General features: G+C 40.3%; 1 protein-coding gene across 2 annotated transcripts in view; it reads left to right on the forward strand.

Moving 5' to 3' along the window:
• The first annotated feature begins 5,603 nt into the window (after nt 1-5,603).
• ZDHHC8 (zinc finger, DHHC-type containing 8) overlaps nt 5,604-16,271 on the forward strand; it is a 117,965-nt gene continuing 107,297 nt past the window's right edge. The window contains exon 1 of one of the 2 annotated variants that reach the window (XM_010581685.1): nt 5,604-5,843. In XM_010581685.1, the coding sequence (XP_010579987.1) occupies nt 5,740-5,843 (104 nt within the window). In that variant the 5' untranslated portion in view covers nt 5,604-5,739. The remainder of the gene's footprint in view (nt 5,844-16,271) is intronic. The other variant, XM_010581687.1, reaches the window with a different exon arrangement.

Here is a 16,271-nt window from a genome sequence, read left to right on the forward strand (position 1 = left end):
ACCTTTAAAATAGAAGTAAGAGAAATTACCAGTCTTTCACTAACAATCTTTGACAATGTATCATTTTCAGAGTCAGGAGATAACAAAAACCAACTGCAACAGACCAGAATTATTTTGCTTGGTGAAGAAAAGTTTGAAGTAATCAGCTGTAGAGTAGATTGTGCATGTAAGTGATTTCTCAGACTGTAGTTCATGTGAAAACAAGGTGTTCTCTCAAGTAAGCAACTTGTGCAATTATATAATAAGGAAATAATTCTTGAAGCTGTGAAAACTGACAAGCACAGGAGCAAAAAAATCTCCTCATATTTAAGCATTGAATAGTTACTAGTATCTACAGCTATGCATCAGATTTATAACCACTGGTGTATTTTTCCAATATGCAGATTTAAGTATGGAAAACTTTTGTCCGCTTCTATCACATTAGACATTAACCACTGACTTAAGACCTGTTCATATTTGAAAGACTTGCTTGTGTAACTAGTTTGGTATAGTCTCCTAGTGAAACTGCAGCCTACATTAGATCCATAAATAAATTACATTTGTAAAAATACTTTTTTAAGTATTAATGGTGAAGCTAGGGTTTGTGGGGTATAGATTATCTGTTATGCTTTTAACCAATATAATGACAAATGTTTTAAGTACAAACAAGGTGCTAGCACAATTCTGCATTAGATGTTACGTACAGCAAACTTATTTTGTGGAAGGTCTCTGACTACTGCAAGTATTTCATGAACTTTATAGTCTTAAACTTATTTTCAACTTTCAAGCTGGAGAAGTCCAGCTTTTTGTTGTTTATCAGTCTTACTACAAATTTGCATCAGCTGATCCACTGTATTGTAGATATTAACTGTTCTATCAAGATGTGCAATTTACTTAACAGAGAAGCTAATGGTGTCACAAGTTCTTGCCTATTCATGTTGTGTTGGCTGTCCTCATTTCAAGTAGCTAAAAGTATATAGTTTTCTAATGCTGTTTTTCCATAAAAGCAATTATAGCTATGTAAACACCAACAAAGATGGATTGGACATTAAAGTGACTGAATATTTTGCATTCTTTGGAGGATATTTCTCAAGTCTATTCTACTAGGTATAATTAAAGTTACATTGCTTCATGTAAATAGTGCTTATCAGTTTTAGTATCTTAATTTATTTGCTGGTACATGAACCACTGTTGGCTTTCTCAGTTTCAGCAGCATCATTTAGAGTGATATTCCATCCTAGTAGAGGAGAATTACACCTTGTTAATGGTTTTAAACAGGATGGTTGGTGAATCTTCAAAACTGTTCAGAGGCCTACATTATTCTAATGTAAGTAGTTTCTTGTGGGGATGGTTTAGGAATCAAGTCTGTAAATAAAGTAATCAAAGTCTCATAATAAATGCAACTTGACATGCCCCATCGCTGCAGTTGGGAAATACATGTTATATGGGTTCTGTTCTAAGCAAATGCTATTCCATGGAAGAATCTAGAAAGTTATGTGGGATATCTGTTTAGGCTACTGAAAAGCCATTACTAGGAAATAATTTCTTGATATATCTAGTAAGAAATAAACTTGAACAACTAAATGAAAATTGTCATATTAAAGTTCCCAGAACTGTCTAGCCTGCTTGGACTTTTTGCCAGCACCACGCTGCTCATGATGATCCAGATGTCCTCTGTACTGAGCAGTGCAAGTTTGAGGGAAAAACAGCTTTTACGAAACACCTAGTTGCTGATCCTCCAGGGTCTTGCCAGTGACCCTGAACAGTTCGCAGGTCACCCATACTACATGGGCTGGCAATGCATTTGTTGTAGTAAGCAAATCTGGTAAGAAAAGTAGAATTATTTATTCTGGTCATCGTTTAATGACAACAGTTAATACAAGCTAGGAGCTATATTGCCTTGTGACCACTAAAAGATTCCAGGGATTTTCAGTATTTCCAAGTGTGCAAAATAAAAGAATTATCTTAACCATGTAGCTGATTTCCAGCTAACATTAGTGCCATGATTTGATATGAAAATTGCACGGCAATCGAGATTTCTTGATGCTTGCTCTTTCATGAGTTTCCTTTCATCTTACCAGCTTGGAGGATGGTACCCTGGCATGTGGCTCAGACACAGCTTCTGTGGTTGGCCCTTTCTCTTTTGGGCTAAAACCTCAGAGTAAAATCTTGCAAAAAAAGATATGCAATTAGTAGCCATACTCTGCCAGATTATTTTTAGATTGTTCTTTGTAGCTGTATTAGCTCTTTGGGTAGCCACTAAATCTTTTCCTAACTCATGCTGCTGTTGCTGTTTACCTCAATGCTGCCAAAATGTTCTGGCATGCTAATAAGGTAGTGTGAATCCAGAAACTACAGTCCTTGAAATAGAGGTGTTCCAGGAGAGCAGTTCTGAGATGTGCCTGTTCTGCTTTAGTCAAGTCCTCTTCAGACATCCTTACTGTTTGAATGGTAAAGTCATCTCATGGCTTTAGATGTACTTGCCTTTTAATAGTGAGATTGAATGTTGCTCAGCAGTGCTTTATGCTGTCTTGAAAATAGAACATTCTCAAGAACAGGAATGTTAGTGGGACGGAAATGAGGTGAACTGTGGGAATTGTTGGACACCAAATTACCGAAATTTATTGCGTTCTGATAGGTGATCTACAATGTGCAGCAAAAAAAAATACATCTCAAAACACAATTCAGCATAACACTGTAGCCTTGTAACATGGAATGTCTCAGCCCTCTTTGGGAAATGCTGGTTCTGCATGACTGCACTGCTGCACAGCAAATGTGTCTTGATCCACAGGATGACTGTGCAGCCCAGACCAGGCTTGCACAGTGATCTTTCAAGATCTGTTGAGGTTTGGAGATGCGCCTTTTTTATTGCTATGAAAGCTACAATTCTTTGTGCCCTGATACCACGTACTCACGCTGTTATCTTTAGTGTCCCTTACTAAAGTGTTGCATGGCTGGGAGACTTTAAAATCAAACGAACAAAAAAACCAAAACCCCAAAGTTGTTTGCTGCTGAGTACCTCCCTTCAGAACAGGAGTGGTTTGAAAGATTGGTGCTCTAAATTGGGGCTGTGAGACTGTGGAGAAGCATTAGCATGTTGGAGTGATAAAGGGAAAACCATTCTGAAGGGTGGAAGGAGCAGGAGCACTGAATTCTCCCCACTTGCAAAGCTGCCTTTGAGAAGCAGACTTCTAGAGAGGTGAGAATCTGTATAGGAATATAGGAAAATACAATTGAAAGTAATGCAGTGCAGAGAACACAGTAGGAATAGTCTCCTTAAGAATAACTCCTGTATTCTCATCAAGGAATGTTACTGTTCCAGAAGGGCTTTGTCCTTAAAAAGAATGAAATTTCAGTAAATCACCAACCTCCAAATATGTATCTTAATGAACTTGAGTGTATTGCACCCTAACTCCTGCTAGAAACTTGTCAGGATGCTTCTGTTGCTCACCTAGAAAGGAAACTTGCATGTCCATGCTAAAAAAATGCAGATTTGACTGTCACTTGGGAGATAACTTCTTAGGGCTTGAAAAGTAATAAAATGTGTTTGAGTAAGTCGTATCATCCATTACAGGATGCTAACCAAACTTCATGAACAGTCTATAATGCTCCTTATGATAACATTTTGCAGTTTAAAATAAAAATAACAGTGGAAAAATAATCAGGGTTCTGTTTGCAACTGAAATTCTTCACCAAAAATGTTGCTTGAGTGGGGGGGGAGGCAAGGGCTTGAAAAGGTGAAAGTGATGAAGTCTCTGCTTATGTCATGCAAGTGGTGCTAAACTAACTCATGACCAGAGTGTATTAGGTGTGCTCCTGAAATGTATCTTTTGGCTTAGTTTTGTTGAAAAGGAATCCAGTTACCTGCTTTGAGACCACTTAGCAATATGCATCAAACTGCAGTGACAGTGATCAAGAGATTTGCTTTCAAAGTACACTTCTGATCCAACTTAATATGCCAGTGTAGGTGCACCTGAAGGCTTTCAGATTAGTATGCAGAGTTTGGTTCTGTGTAAAGTTGTTGACCTTTTGGTTATTTACAAAGATTTTAAGAATCATTTATTTCAATAAGCTGGCATGACAAGGAGTAGTGAAGCATAGGAAACATTCAAGGTCCCCCAAGCATTCAAAAATAACTTAAGTAGGTGTCCCTCCCTTTCCTCAAAAACTTAAGTCTGGAGTTCATTTTAAGTTGTCTTCTGGCTTTAGTCCCTTTTGGATAAAACTTAACATTTTTAAAGTTGTTCTTAGAGAGCTAGAGAATACTTTTTTTTTTTTTTTTTTTTGAGAGTGGCAGTTAGCAAAAGCTGAGATTTCACATAACCATATGCCTTCAGGCTGGAACTTGCTGGATTTGCTTATATTAAAGCTGATGCTCACAAATTTTTTTTTTTCCTGCGAAGTTGAGGACCCTTACTTGCTTTTTTGTTGTGTTTTACTTGTTCTGTTCTTAATACCTCTAGGACTGTGGAGCTCATCTAGTCTCTTAAAATGGGAAATGATAATGTCCTTTCAGACCAGGACTGGAGTATATACCTTCTAGGGCAAGCTGACTTTTAAGAACACCAAACAGAAGCTGCAGATGTGGCTTTTGTTGTCTTATGCAGTGGTTATCTGCATGGTGGCAGCTGCAAATGGGGGATTAGCTGAGGAAGAAAGCGGGAGGGAGGGAGCAAGCTGCAGCTCCTGGTCTTGATTTCTAAACTTCCAAGTAGCCTTGAACCCTTCCTCCCTCTGAGGGTTACTTCTGAGTACGGAGAGCTCCTGGGTGGTGCCTCCCGAATGTGAACAGAGTAGCTATTCACACAGAGCTCTTTAGAAAGCTGGTTTGGTGAACTTTCTGATGTTACCTTAAATTACCTCTGATGTCTGCCTCCTGATGCTAATAGAGAAGAGATTTAAAAAGAACAGAGTATAGTGTAATTTCAGTTATGTTTGCACTCAGTTACTTATCTTAGAATTTGCCAAATTTGGCAGAGTGCAGCAGTTCTCTTAATACTGTGCATCTGGGTTTAGCCGAATAAAACGTAGGGTTTTGTTCACCGAGCTAGCACTGCACAATTTGTGTCCAACTTGACCAGTTCTGAATTTACTGCAGGCCCTGGTCCTGCAATACGCTTCTCCTGAAGGGACCCTCTCCTTGGCGCAGAGCCCTGCCGAGTTCAGCGGGGTGCTGCAGCAGCGCGGCAGCTCGCACAGCCGAGGTATTTTGGTATTTTGCACCCCAGCTCTAGAGCAGCGTTGTAGAGCGAACTGTTAAAGCCGCCTTCATGTCCCACAAAGAGCCTTGCAGAGCTCAATAAACCCCCCCTTTTTTTCTTTTTTTTTTTTTTTTTCCCTCTCCTTTTCTCCTCGTAAGAGGGAGAGAACGAGATCCACCCTGCTGCGGCAGATCCGTCCCTGCTGCGGGAGGGACAGTCCGTGCTGCGCCCCGGCCGGCGGTGGCTCGGGCTGCCCCGAGGAGCCGGCGCTCCCCGGCCCTGGCCTCGGCCCCGGCCGCAGCTCCGGCGGGCGCCGCGGGGCCGCGCTGGCTGCGCGCCCCTGTCTCCCCGCAGCGCTACCTTAAGGGGCCGGTTGACATCAGCCGAGTGGGCTGGGCGGTGTGGGTGGGATTTCCTGTGCTGGAGGTCAGCTGCTCGCCGTCCCTCTCCCGTCCCTCCTAGCCGCCCGGGTCCCGCTCTCCCCGCGCCGGAGGGTCCCCGCATCCTCCCGGCTCCCTCCTCTCGGGTTGGATTTACATAGTGATGTGTAAACTACAGGATGCCCAGCAGCACTGGAAAGAGGTTTAAACCTACTAAATACATCCCTGTCTCCACAGCAGCTGCCTTATTAGTGGGTTCGACTACTTTATTTTTTGTTTTCACGTAAGTACCGCTCTGGCGGAGGGGGACCTGGGCTGGGGCCGCCCGGCCCGGCGGGGGGAGGCGGCTGGGCTTGACAGCTCCTCCAGGCCCTGCCGCTGCTGGTCCCGCTCCCTGCCTGCCTCCTGCTATCCCTTCCCGGCTTTGGTTTGCAGAGGCTTCTTAGCTCTCCGTACCGTAAAACGTGCCTGACGGTCAGATCCACCATTTCATGGCACGTAAGCCCCGTCGGACTCCTGCAGCTGCCGGCTGGGTACATCAACGGTGCCAGTTAACCGCGGCCCCCCTCTCCCCGGGCTGTGCGAGCGGGGCTGGTGTACGGGAGAGGAACGCATCTCCAGGCACAGCCGCCCCGGTGCCGAGAGGCGTGAATCCAGCCTGTGCTTTATCTGGCCAGAGTCTCTCCTGCTTCGGGAGGGAGAGCTGGCCTTTTCCGTGAATCTCGGGTGTTTCGGGGTTTATCCGGCAGAGCCTTCTGAAGTGGTGGAAGGAGTCCTATTCTAAGCGTTACGGATTCTACATATTTTTATATAACTGTCCCTAAAAGCCTGAGGATCTAATGAACACATTTAGATTTGCCTGCAGGAGGGAGGGGGAAACTTTTTTTTCCCTCCCTGTTTCCTCTTCTCTCGTTCCCTTCTCCCTTAAATGCAAAATTGAGCTCTGGCGGTCGGCTTGCACATCTCCTGTAGTTACATTAATATGTGAGTGGTGTAGTGCTTTAGCTTTCTGTTTCCTCTCCCTTTATATAAACTTGAGTTATGTCGATCGCTAACCCTTCCGATGCTGGGGTAACGGCAGCTTCCCTGCAGAGGCGTTGTCGGTATTTCGAGAGAGATGCTACAAAACTGGGCTCTGAAATGAGCTTGTGACTAAGCTGCTTTTTGGGAAGGTGAAAAGGTTGCTGTTGGAGATTAAGATTTATTGTTTCACTTATTTTGAAACTGGTTTCCTTGGTTTGCCATTGCTAATTTTTAACTGAGCTCAGTGAAGCTGTTAGAAGCAGAAGGCTATGTAACAGTGGGAATATGTGTCTATGTCTATCTTTCTTGGTTTGGCTGTGATATGATTCTCGATGTTTCAAAACGCTCATTACTGGTGTGGTAATCTTAATGCAGGATTTCAGAATAAAATGCAAATGTTGTTTTGTCTAACAGTTTCTTTAATCGGAACAGGTTTTGACACTGAGTTATGCTCTTGACAATGTGACGTGATTTCTCGTTGCTTGTTTTTAATGCATTTGATATGAAGTACTGGTAAATCCTTTCAGGATATTATACTCTTTCAAGAACTGGTACAAGCCCCAAGAACTGGTACAGGTATAAGCCTATCATTCATCATTTGGGCATCTAATTATAGTTTGGCGCTCGCGGGCAAACGCAAGACAGAAGTTGGCTTCTGTAATGAACTTGGTTGACATTGGTGTTGTGAATATTTTCTAAGTGGTTTCATGGTCAAAAAAAGGGGTCTTAATGCCAGTGCTTATTTGTCCTGCATCTTGAGAAATGGATGTATGCAAAGGTTGTTTTGGAAGCTGTATGTTTGTTTTCACATGATACTTCCAACACAGAGCTACAAATTGCTTAGTGATCGAAGACTTTCCTGGTAACACAGTTGTTGTTGAAACATCCTTTTTGGCAGCAGGACATCAACTGAGATGTTCGTTTTAGAATTTGTTACTGTACGGAAGCAGCAATTGGCTTTAGTCTATTACCGAATCTCAGACTTAACTCTGCTCCCTCTGTTATCAGTGAATAATTACATGCAAAATGAAGTATTTTTAGGATCTCTCCATATTGTAACTTGGCCTGTGCATCTTGAAGTGTTAGTAAATTTTTTGAGGACTGTCTCAGACATACGTTCTCTGCTGCTGCCAAGTCTTGTGCGTAATAAAAGTAACACATAATTGAGCAACTGTTGTCAGGCAGTATCTGAAGTCCTGTCCATTCAAAAATACTCAGATAAATTTGTATGGAATTGCTGTTGGTTTTGATCCAGAGCAGTTTTAGTAAAATCTATCTTTGTCTTGGAATCAAAGCAAGTAGTATGCATGAGATTAGTGTCTTTGTGTGGTGGTGGGGTTTTTTTGCCCTTTCCTGAGCCTCTCCAGTTTTTATCTTTTTCCATAGACAGTGTTTTGTGTCCTGAAGATCTTTTTGTTGTGATATATTATTCAAGGCTGAGAGAGACCTGAATTTTCAGGGTTGTTGATTTGCACAACTCTTTTGATGTTAGGTAGATGTCTCATATGCAGCAGTTGAGACACTGGCCTAAAATTGCTTTCAGGAGTGTTATTGATACAATCCCTGCTTGCTTGTCATAGCACAAGAACTTTATCAGATGAAGATTTATATTTGTGTTTATTAATTCCTTATTTATGTCATTAAGCTCTGTGCTATGTCTGTTAATGAACTAACCTGTACATAAATACATGAAACTGATGGTGGATGGGACTCGGATATCAAATTTTGGGTGCAGATTAGCTCAGTGGGATATCAGGGACTTGAACAACTTCAGTGCAGTGGAACTGAATAATGAAGGTTAATATATGTGGAAAAATTGAATAATAACTCTTTTTTAATCCACTTACTGAATAGAAAAATTAATCCTTCTAGGGCACTGGAAACATTTCTGACTAACATGTATGAAAAACAGAGGCTCTGACTCGGCTTTCTCCCTAGACGTGTTTGTGGGCTCAAGCCACGTGTTATGAGTGTCTTCTGCTAGATGAAAAGCTCTTTGAACTTTAAGGCCAGGGTTAGCTTTTTAGTAGTGTAGTCTTTATTTTTTAGCTTTTGCCCAAACACCTTTGCTGAACAGCAGCATATAAAGAGTGTTTGAAATACAGAGTATCCACTAGTAGTTCATGGTGGTATTGATCAGTGGTACTCTTAATTTGGGAAAATTCTGTTATAGATTCTCCTTTATTCTTTTTCCTCAGCTAACTATTTAGGTTTCACTGTGTCGCTGTTATATTCCTTCTGGTTTTATGAGGAGGAACTAAACTATTTAGCTGTCAAAATTACTGCCTAGAAAGGCAACTAAATATTGCAGTTGTATTATTGCAGGCTTTTAGCACTCCATGTGTGTTCCTTTAATAATAAATACAAGCATGTGAGTAGGTGGTCTGATTTGTCACAGTAGGAGAGTAAACAAGCATTAACTCCAGGCATTATGAAGGAATCTATCAATAATGTTATATATAACGATTAGGTTAATCTACTTATATGAACAAATCGGATAGCATAATGAAGGAAGATGTAATTCTTCTTAACATTGCAAGAATCCAGAGTGATTCAGTTGTAGCAGACCTGAAATTACTTCTATCAAACCTTTTTTCTTCATATTTCTCATAAGGCCTTTTGTTAGAGAGAGCAATTTAACTTATTTCAGTGAAGTCTGGGCTCTTATGCCTTTGACTACTGACTGCTATGATGCAAAGCTTAGTGTGTTTACTCAAAGAACCTGAGTTTTGAGAACTTCCCACCTTATTTTAGGTTGCGTAACTTCAGTATTAGTAGAGAATGCGGCTTAATTGTCAGTAAGCATAATGCTGTAAAGCATAACGTCACCCAATGAACTATTACGGTTGGACTCGATGATCATAAAGGTCTTTTCCAGGTCAACCTAACATGACTTTATGGTTATTCTGGAGCTAATAGTTCTCTTCACGTGTTTAAATTGTGCTACTTAATTTAGTTTTTAGTGCTGAGAACCTCTGAGTTAGTTTAGCAGCTGCAATGCCTGTATCTATAGATTACATAGCAAGCTAAAAGCATAAGGCTTTAAGGAAAAACGGTGGCTCATTTTAGTAAGGAGAAAAAAAGCTCTTCATTCCCTCACTGAATATTGTAGACTAGAAATTTCTGATAAAATACCCATTTTCAGACTACGTTTTCTGTAGGATGCAGTCACTTGAGCATCTTTGAAATATAGCAGAAACACGTAATTCATAACAAAGGTCCAGGTGCCACTACTTCTTTGATATAATGGTAGTAACGCTGCTGTATATTACTCGCTTAAATGGGATAATAAAATGGGTAATTTTCTAGGTGAAGTGAAAGCACAAGTAAGGTGAAAATTCATTCAGTCATTACTGAAAATGAGACTTCAACTTTGTTCTTAGAAGTCATAATGGGTGGTAATCAAAGGTATATGCCACAGACATATGCAGTTGGCACTTTTAATGCAGTCTGTGACACACGGGAATTTAATATCAATAACCTTCAGGAAACAACTGAGGAGTGATAAATTGGTGTAGAGGAGCAAATGAAGTTGAAGTCACCATAGGGATGGAAAGAAAATAGCAAAATAGCTTATACTCTTGCTATTCAGATGGTAGAAGGAGGAAGAATGGAAGGTAGACTGTACTCAGTAGCAGGGCTGGTGGATTTACCTTAGCAAGAAGAAAAACTCGTCTTCATTCATGAATGTTTAAAAACATTTTTGGTATTCCCCCCACATTTGTATATCATGTTACTGTTTTTCATGAACTGGAAAGACTCAGCATTTCTGCAATGGCTTAAACATACAGGTTAGCTGTGTATGAATTCAGATACACTTATATTATGATAAATGCACTTCTTAAATCATCAGCACTTCCCCTGTCGTCCGTGTCGTGTCCCCCCCCCAATTATCTGATACTGCATTGGAATAGCCCTAAAATATGTAATAGCATTTTAAAGTTCAAAACTATAGTAACCATTCTGGATGATAGTTAATGGAAATATAATTATATGTGTACCTAAAATTCTTGAACTATCTGTTATATCTCATCCTCCCACGACTTGTATATGTTCATAGATCTAAAAAAGGGAAAGCATCGTCTGCTTTTTTGACTTGGGTTTGTTTAGTCACCAGCAAAGGTCAAGCTAGTAGAAGATCATCTTTGCTTTAGTGAATTTGATTTGTATCCAAAGATGTTTTTCTTACCTAAAGTATTTTAAGGGCTTCAGTGAACTCCAGTTCCAGATGTTCAGATGTTCACTTCTGCCATTTCAGTGTTCTGATTTCAGTTAGAACAAATGATAAAATGTGATTTAGAATGTATATTACAGATGTTATAGAGCTTCATCTGTAACGTAGGTGCATTTTATACCAGCCTAGAGGAAATAGAACCGGATGCTAATAAGTAGATGCACAAAAAAAGGAAATAAAGATAAAATCGTAGCTCAGATTGTTTAATCTTAATATGGTGCTGGATGGCATGAATTCTGCCTTGGAGTGTGAACTTGCATCCCTCTTATGGTTTGGCCTCTGTCTAATAACTTGCTGAAGGCTGCTTGTGGATTTGGGTGTAGCTCTGGTGGCAGTTGCTTGCGATGTATAATGCCAGAAGTTCAAGGTTTACTGTGGTGTGTATGCAAGCACATGGAAACATTGCCACTCTGCTTATCCACTTCCCCTGGTACTAACTGAACGGTCATACCAGACATCCTTGTAATTCCGAAACCTTTGCAACATAAAGCTCATCCTCCTTGTCTGTTTCTAGCCATTCTAAGGGTTCATTTGATAATGGTAATGCTAATTGTGAAAAAGAACAAATTCCCCCTTCTTGAACTTTCTTTATAAACCATACTTCACTACTTGGAGTATTAACGTATTGCTGATTTTTTTATTTTATTTTTTTTTTCCTTCCCACATGCCAAATCAAGAAATTGCTGGAACTGGTAGGGAGCAGCTTCACAAAGTATACATTCACTGACAGTCATGCAGATCACGCTATATAGAGGAAAAAGGGTGTGCAAAAAAGTGTGCATCAGTTTAATCAGGTGAATTTCAAAACTGACTTCACAAATGATTTCAAGCAGTGCAGTTTAGCCTCCTGAGATACCTTAACATTTTCCATCTTAATGTATCTTTAATGGCAGGTTTTCCCTGTCCACTCTACTTGTGATCCAGAAAAGGTAAGGTGTGCCAGGTTGACCTGAGTCATCTCAGTTGTCATGTCTGTCAGCTTCTGAAAAATATTTATTCTTGTTATGACAAAGAAATGTCCTTTTAAGCTGTGGCAATTTCATCTCGGTATATAATTTTTGTAAAGCGAATCTAGACAAACTTGTCATACAAGATAAAAAGGCAATCTCAACAGGAAAATCCATTTAACTGAAGTGTGAAATTTTTTTTTTTTTTTTTTTTTTTAATGCTGGAAGAGAGTTCAGTTTTATTGCTTTTAACTAGTTGATTCTATCATCTTTGCTTCCAAGGGGATCAGCAAAGTTGGCAATACAGAACACTTCTGAAAGCTATTAAAATTCATTCCTTTAGAAAAAAACCCCAGTGTTTATTATCAACAGGAATATTTTTTCTTCCTGTAGTTTGGGAGAGGGAAAAGGAAAATCATCTTTGTTGATGGTATTAAATAGCTAGACATCTTCAGCTGTGGGATGCTGTGCTGGTTTTGGCTGGGACAGAGTTAATTTTCTTCATAGTAGCTAGTATGGGACTATGTTTTGGATTTGTGCTGAAAACAGTGTTGATAATTCAGGGATGTTTTCGCTATTGCTGAGCAGTGCTCACACAGAGCCAAAGCCTCTTCTGCTTCTCACCCCACCCCACCAGCAAGTAGGCTGAGGGGGCACAAGAAGTTGGGAGGGGACACAGCCGGGACAGCTGACCCCAGCTGACCCAAGGGATATTCCAGACCATATGACGTCATGCTCAGCATATAAAGCTGGGGGAAGAAGAAGGAAGGGGGGACGTTTGGAGTGATGGCATTTGTCTCTTCCCAAGTCACCGTTTCGTGTGATGGAGCCCTGCTTTCCTGGAGATGGCTGAACACCTGCCTGCCCATGGGAAATGGGAAATGAATTCCTTGTTTTGCTTTGCTTGCTTGCATAGCTTTTGCTTTACCTATTAAACTGTCTTTGTCTCAGCCCATGAGTTTTCTCACTTTTACCCTTCTGATTGTCTCCCCCATCCCACTGTGAGGGAGGTGAGTGAGCGGCTGTGTGGGGCTTGGTTGCCGGCTGGGGTTAAACCACAACAGATGCACAGCTATCTGCATGTAGCCATCACAGTGGCCTTTCAATGCTCACTGTAGATCTAGTTTTAAAGGCAGAAGAGCTAATGCAATGAAAGTTATTCCTGTAGTTGGGCCATCCACAGCTGTCGTCAGTGTGTGATTTATATCGGTAGCAACCTCCTTTCTATTTTTCTTAATGAGCAGAGATTAAGGATGTATGGAAATAGGAATGAGAGAGTGTCTCAATTAGATCAGGGTGGGTCTCTCAGCCTTTTGTGCATGAATATAAAAGCAATTTTTCTATTTTTGTATAAAGTCCTTTTCAAGATGCTAATTTAAATACTGTCCATGTTTGTCTGAGAATGCCACACGTGTCTCCTTTTATAAATAGAAGCAATCTCTACAAAATTGTTCAAATGACATGGGAACTCAATTGGTTTGTTAGTCATGTAAATTAAGGGATGCTACTGTTCAAAGCACAAATAAAACTTAAATTGAGAGACAGATACATGTGGTGACCTTGGAGGTCTGATTTTTGAGGTTCATTACCTGGGACAGTTGTTAATTAATTATACACTTAACATTTTTGTGTTAACAACTTACTCTGTTACTAGGTGCTTCTTAACTGAAATCAACTGTAGCACCCTGTGGCATAGGGATCTATGTGGGACCTGTGAAAGATGACCTGAGACAGGTTTTCTGTTCTTAATTTACTTAGTGTATAAGCTACAAGGAAACTTTTCAAGGCTTACAAGGGGAAACCATGAGTTTTGTTTAGCTTGCATTGGAAGATGTCTGGAATACAGTAATAAGGTGGTATAAGCCAATTTAGAGCATGAAATAGATGCATACTGGAGTGGGGAGACCTATCTTAAAAGCTCAGTCAGTGCTACACTTGTGTAACCAGCGCAAAAGTGGAACACTGATTTACTGTCCTTGATTTGAGCCAGTAGATACAAGACTTCTTTCTTACTAATCCAAGAGTAACGTTCAATTTGGCTGCACTGTTACAGAGCTACTATTAGTTGATCATTTGTCAGTGGGAGCCGCTAATGAAATTGAAAGGAAGAGGCATGCGGGTTGAAACAGTAATGCTGCAGTTTTTAATGAAAATTCTGTATTATCCTTTTGCAAAGAATGCCATAGATTGGAAAAATGTAGTCAGCCTAGATCTTACTTTACTGTAAGAGAGGTGGTTTTGGGGATCCTTGCTTGGTGATTACAATAATTAATTCAAATGAGTACACCACAGCATAGTGTATACTACATAAATCTTCAGCCAGTAATCTGTATCCAGAAAGAGGATTTAATTAGTCACTGATTGTTCGTATGCAATTACTAATGCAATTTAGCTAGACTTGCTTCAAAGCTGTCCAAAATGCCTAAAGTTCTGAGCTTTAAACCTATTATGCAGACAGTAGTGGGTACTTGCCTCTTTGTTTTTCTCAGGATTAATATTATGGAATAAACTGTACAGTAATCCATACTTAGATATTGCAGTGGTTACCATGGTTTTCTGTTCGTGAAAGTGTAAACGCAGAATTTGTGGACTTCAAATGTGAACTCCTTACGAAATATCTGTACTCTATTGCTGTGTGTTAAGATCATCCAGTAACAAAGGACAGTGGAGCCAGGTGCAGAAAAAAGACCTCTTGAATTTTAGATCTAAACACCAAAGCAGCTGTTTCCAGCATACATGTGCACCATTTTGTTATGTACTTTAACATTGTGTGAAGTCACATAATTAGGAAATGCTGCCCTTTGTGCAAGAGGACAACAAGCTCTGTGGAGCAAGGCAGGCAATATGAAGATGGGAATACATGAAATACAGATTGTTGTCAAGCCACATATAAAATGATGTCATTATTTTTTGATGAAGGGAGGCGTTCATAGAGGCTGACTACTCAGTAATTCCAATGGAAATAAGGTTTGTATGTGCCGCTTTGAAATGACTACTCTCCAGAAGACCCCTATACGCACTCAGACCAAACTAATCACAGAATATTCTTAAATGAACAAATTACTTTTTAAGTTGGAGCCTAACAAAGCAAACTTGAAACTGCTTAAATATATAAGGGCTTTCATAAGTAAAGTCAGAGAAAGCCTTACTCTCCCAGGATTCTTAAAACTAAATTGGCATTTACATTAGCTCTCTTTCATGTCTTCAGGGAAATAATCCAATGTAATATCTGTATCAACACAATTTAAGTACAGTGCTGGGAATAAGGAAAGCTTGGACATTTCTATAAACAAGCATCACTTTAATTTAAACTTGCGTCAATCACAGAAATGCTTCAAAATGGAAAGGTTCAGCTTAAAACTTTTCTGCTTATTCTGATTCCAGTCAGCTGGGAGAGGCAGGTATTTTCTCATGGAAAAAACACTTCCTTTCCCCCATTTCAGCCAGTTCAGTTTCAAAAGTTATTTGGGATTATTTTCATTGTGTATAACCTCCCTTTCAATTTTTTTTCTCATGAGTTAGATCTCATTTTGCATGTTTAGTTTTCTCTGAAGATTAATGTTTGCCCTAGCAATAAGACTCTCCAGATGTGTTATAATCTAATAACACTGAGCACCAGTGGTTAACCCTTGTCTGCTGTCAGCAGCTTGCTGAACCACCTCCCAGCATTTGATTGCGTAGTTTCTTGGCTCCAAGTGTCAGGAGTCATTAGTTGTGTAAGTGGGCATGCTCTCCCTCCATGGGGTTTGTGTCCAGCATTGGGCTCAGGAACCATTGCCCAGAGACTTCCCCCTGGAACCACACTGTTAATTTGGCTTCTCCTCCAACATCCCAAGGCACAACGGTGGAACAGGGACTTGGGGATGGATGTCTGTATGATCATCTTCATGTGGTCAAACCTGTGACTTTGACCAGTAACTCTAGGTTCCCCTCTCCCCTCCGTTTTAAATTATCTTCTCATTTCTCCCTTGTATGGTGCATAAGTCTCACATCTATCTTTTCTGTTTGAAGATCTTGCTGCAACCCTTGCCTTAATCACCTGGCCACATGGAAGCAAATTACTTTTCTAACGAGTCACTCCTTGAATGTACGTTGAGGTTTGTGGTTCAAGTTGGCAATCCAGGTTCATTTTCAGGGGTTGTACAGACATTAGCTCTGTCCTTGTACTTTACATCTGTGGCTCACGAAGATCACTAGGATGGTGTTGGGATTTAGCCAGCAGGACTCATTTCCATTGGGCATTATGTGGCATTTACCCCTGATGTTGCCTCAGTTAAAAATTATTAGCAAGACCCCAAAAGCATGAACTCTTTCCTGTATATGTGCATTTCTGGTTAAAGAATCTTGTCTCCTTTCTTAACTACTATCTAGGTGACAACTGGAATTCCCCATTCTCACAGATTTATTGGATGAGAAATGTTATTCTGGTCCCTACCTCCAAATCAATTCTGTGTTGCCTGTCTTCAGTTATAACTTCTGCAGCTGGCCTTGATCCACGTTAAATGCT

This window comes from Haliaeetus leucocephalus, unplaced genomic scaffold (assembly GCF_000737465.1).
Source record: "Haliaeetus leucocephalus isolate CR32 unplaced genomic scaffold, Haliaeetus_leucocephalus-4.0 Scaffold802, whole genome shotgun sequence".
Lineage (NCBI taxonomy): Eukaryota > Metazoa > Chordata > Aves > Accipitriformes > Accipitridae > Haliaeetus > Haliaeetus leucocephalus.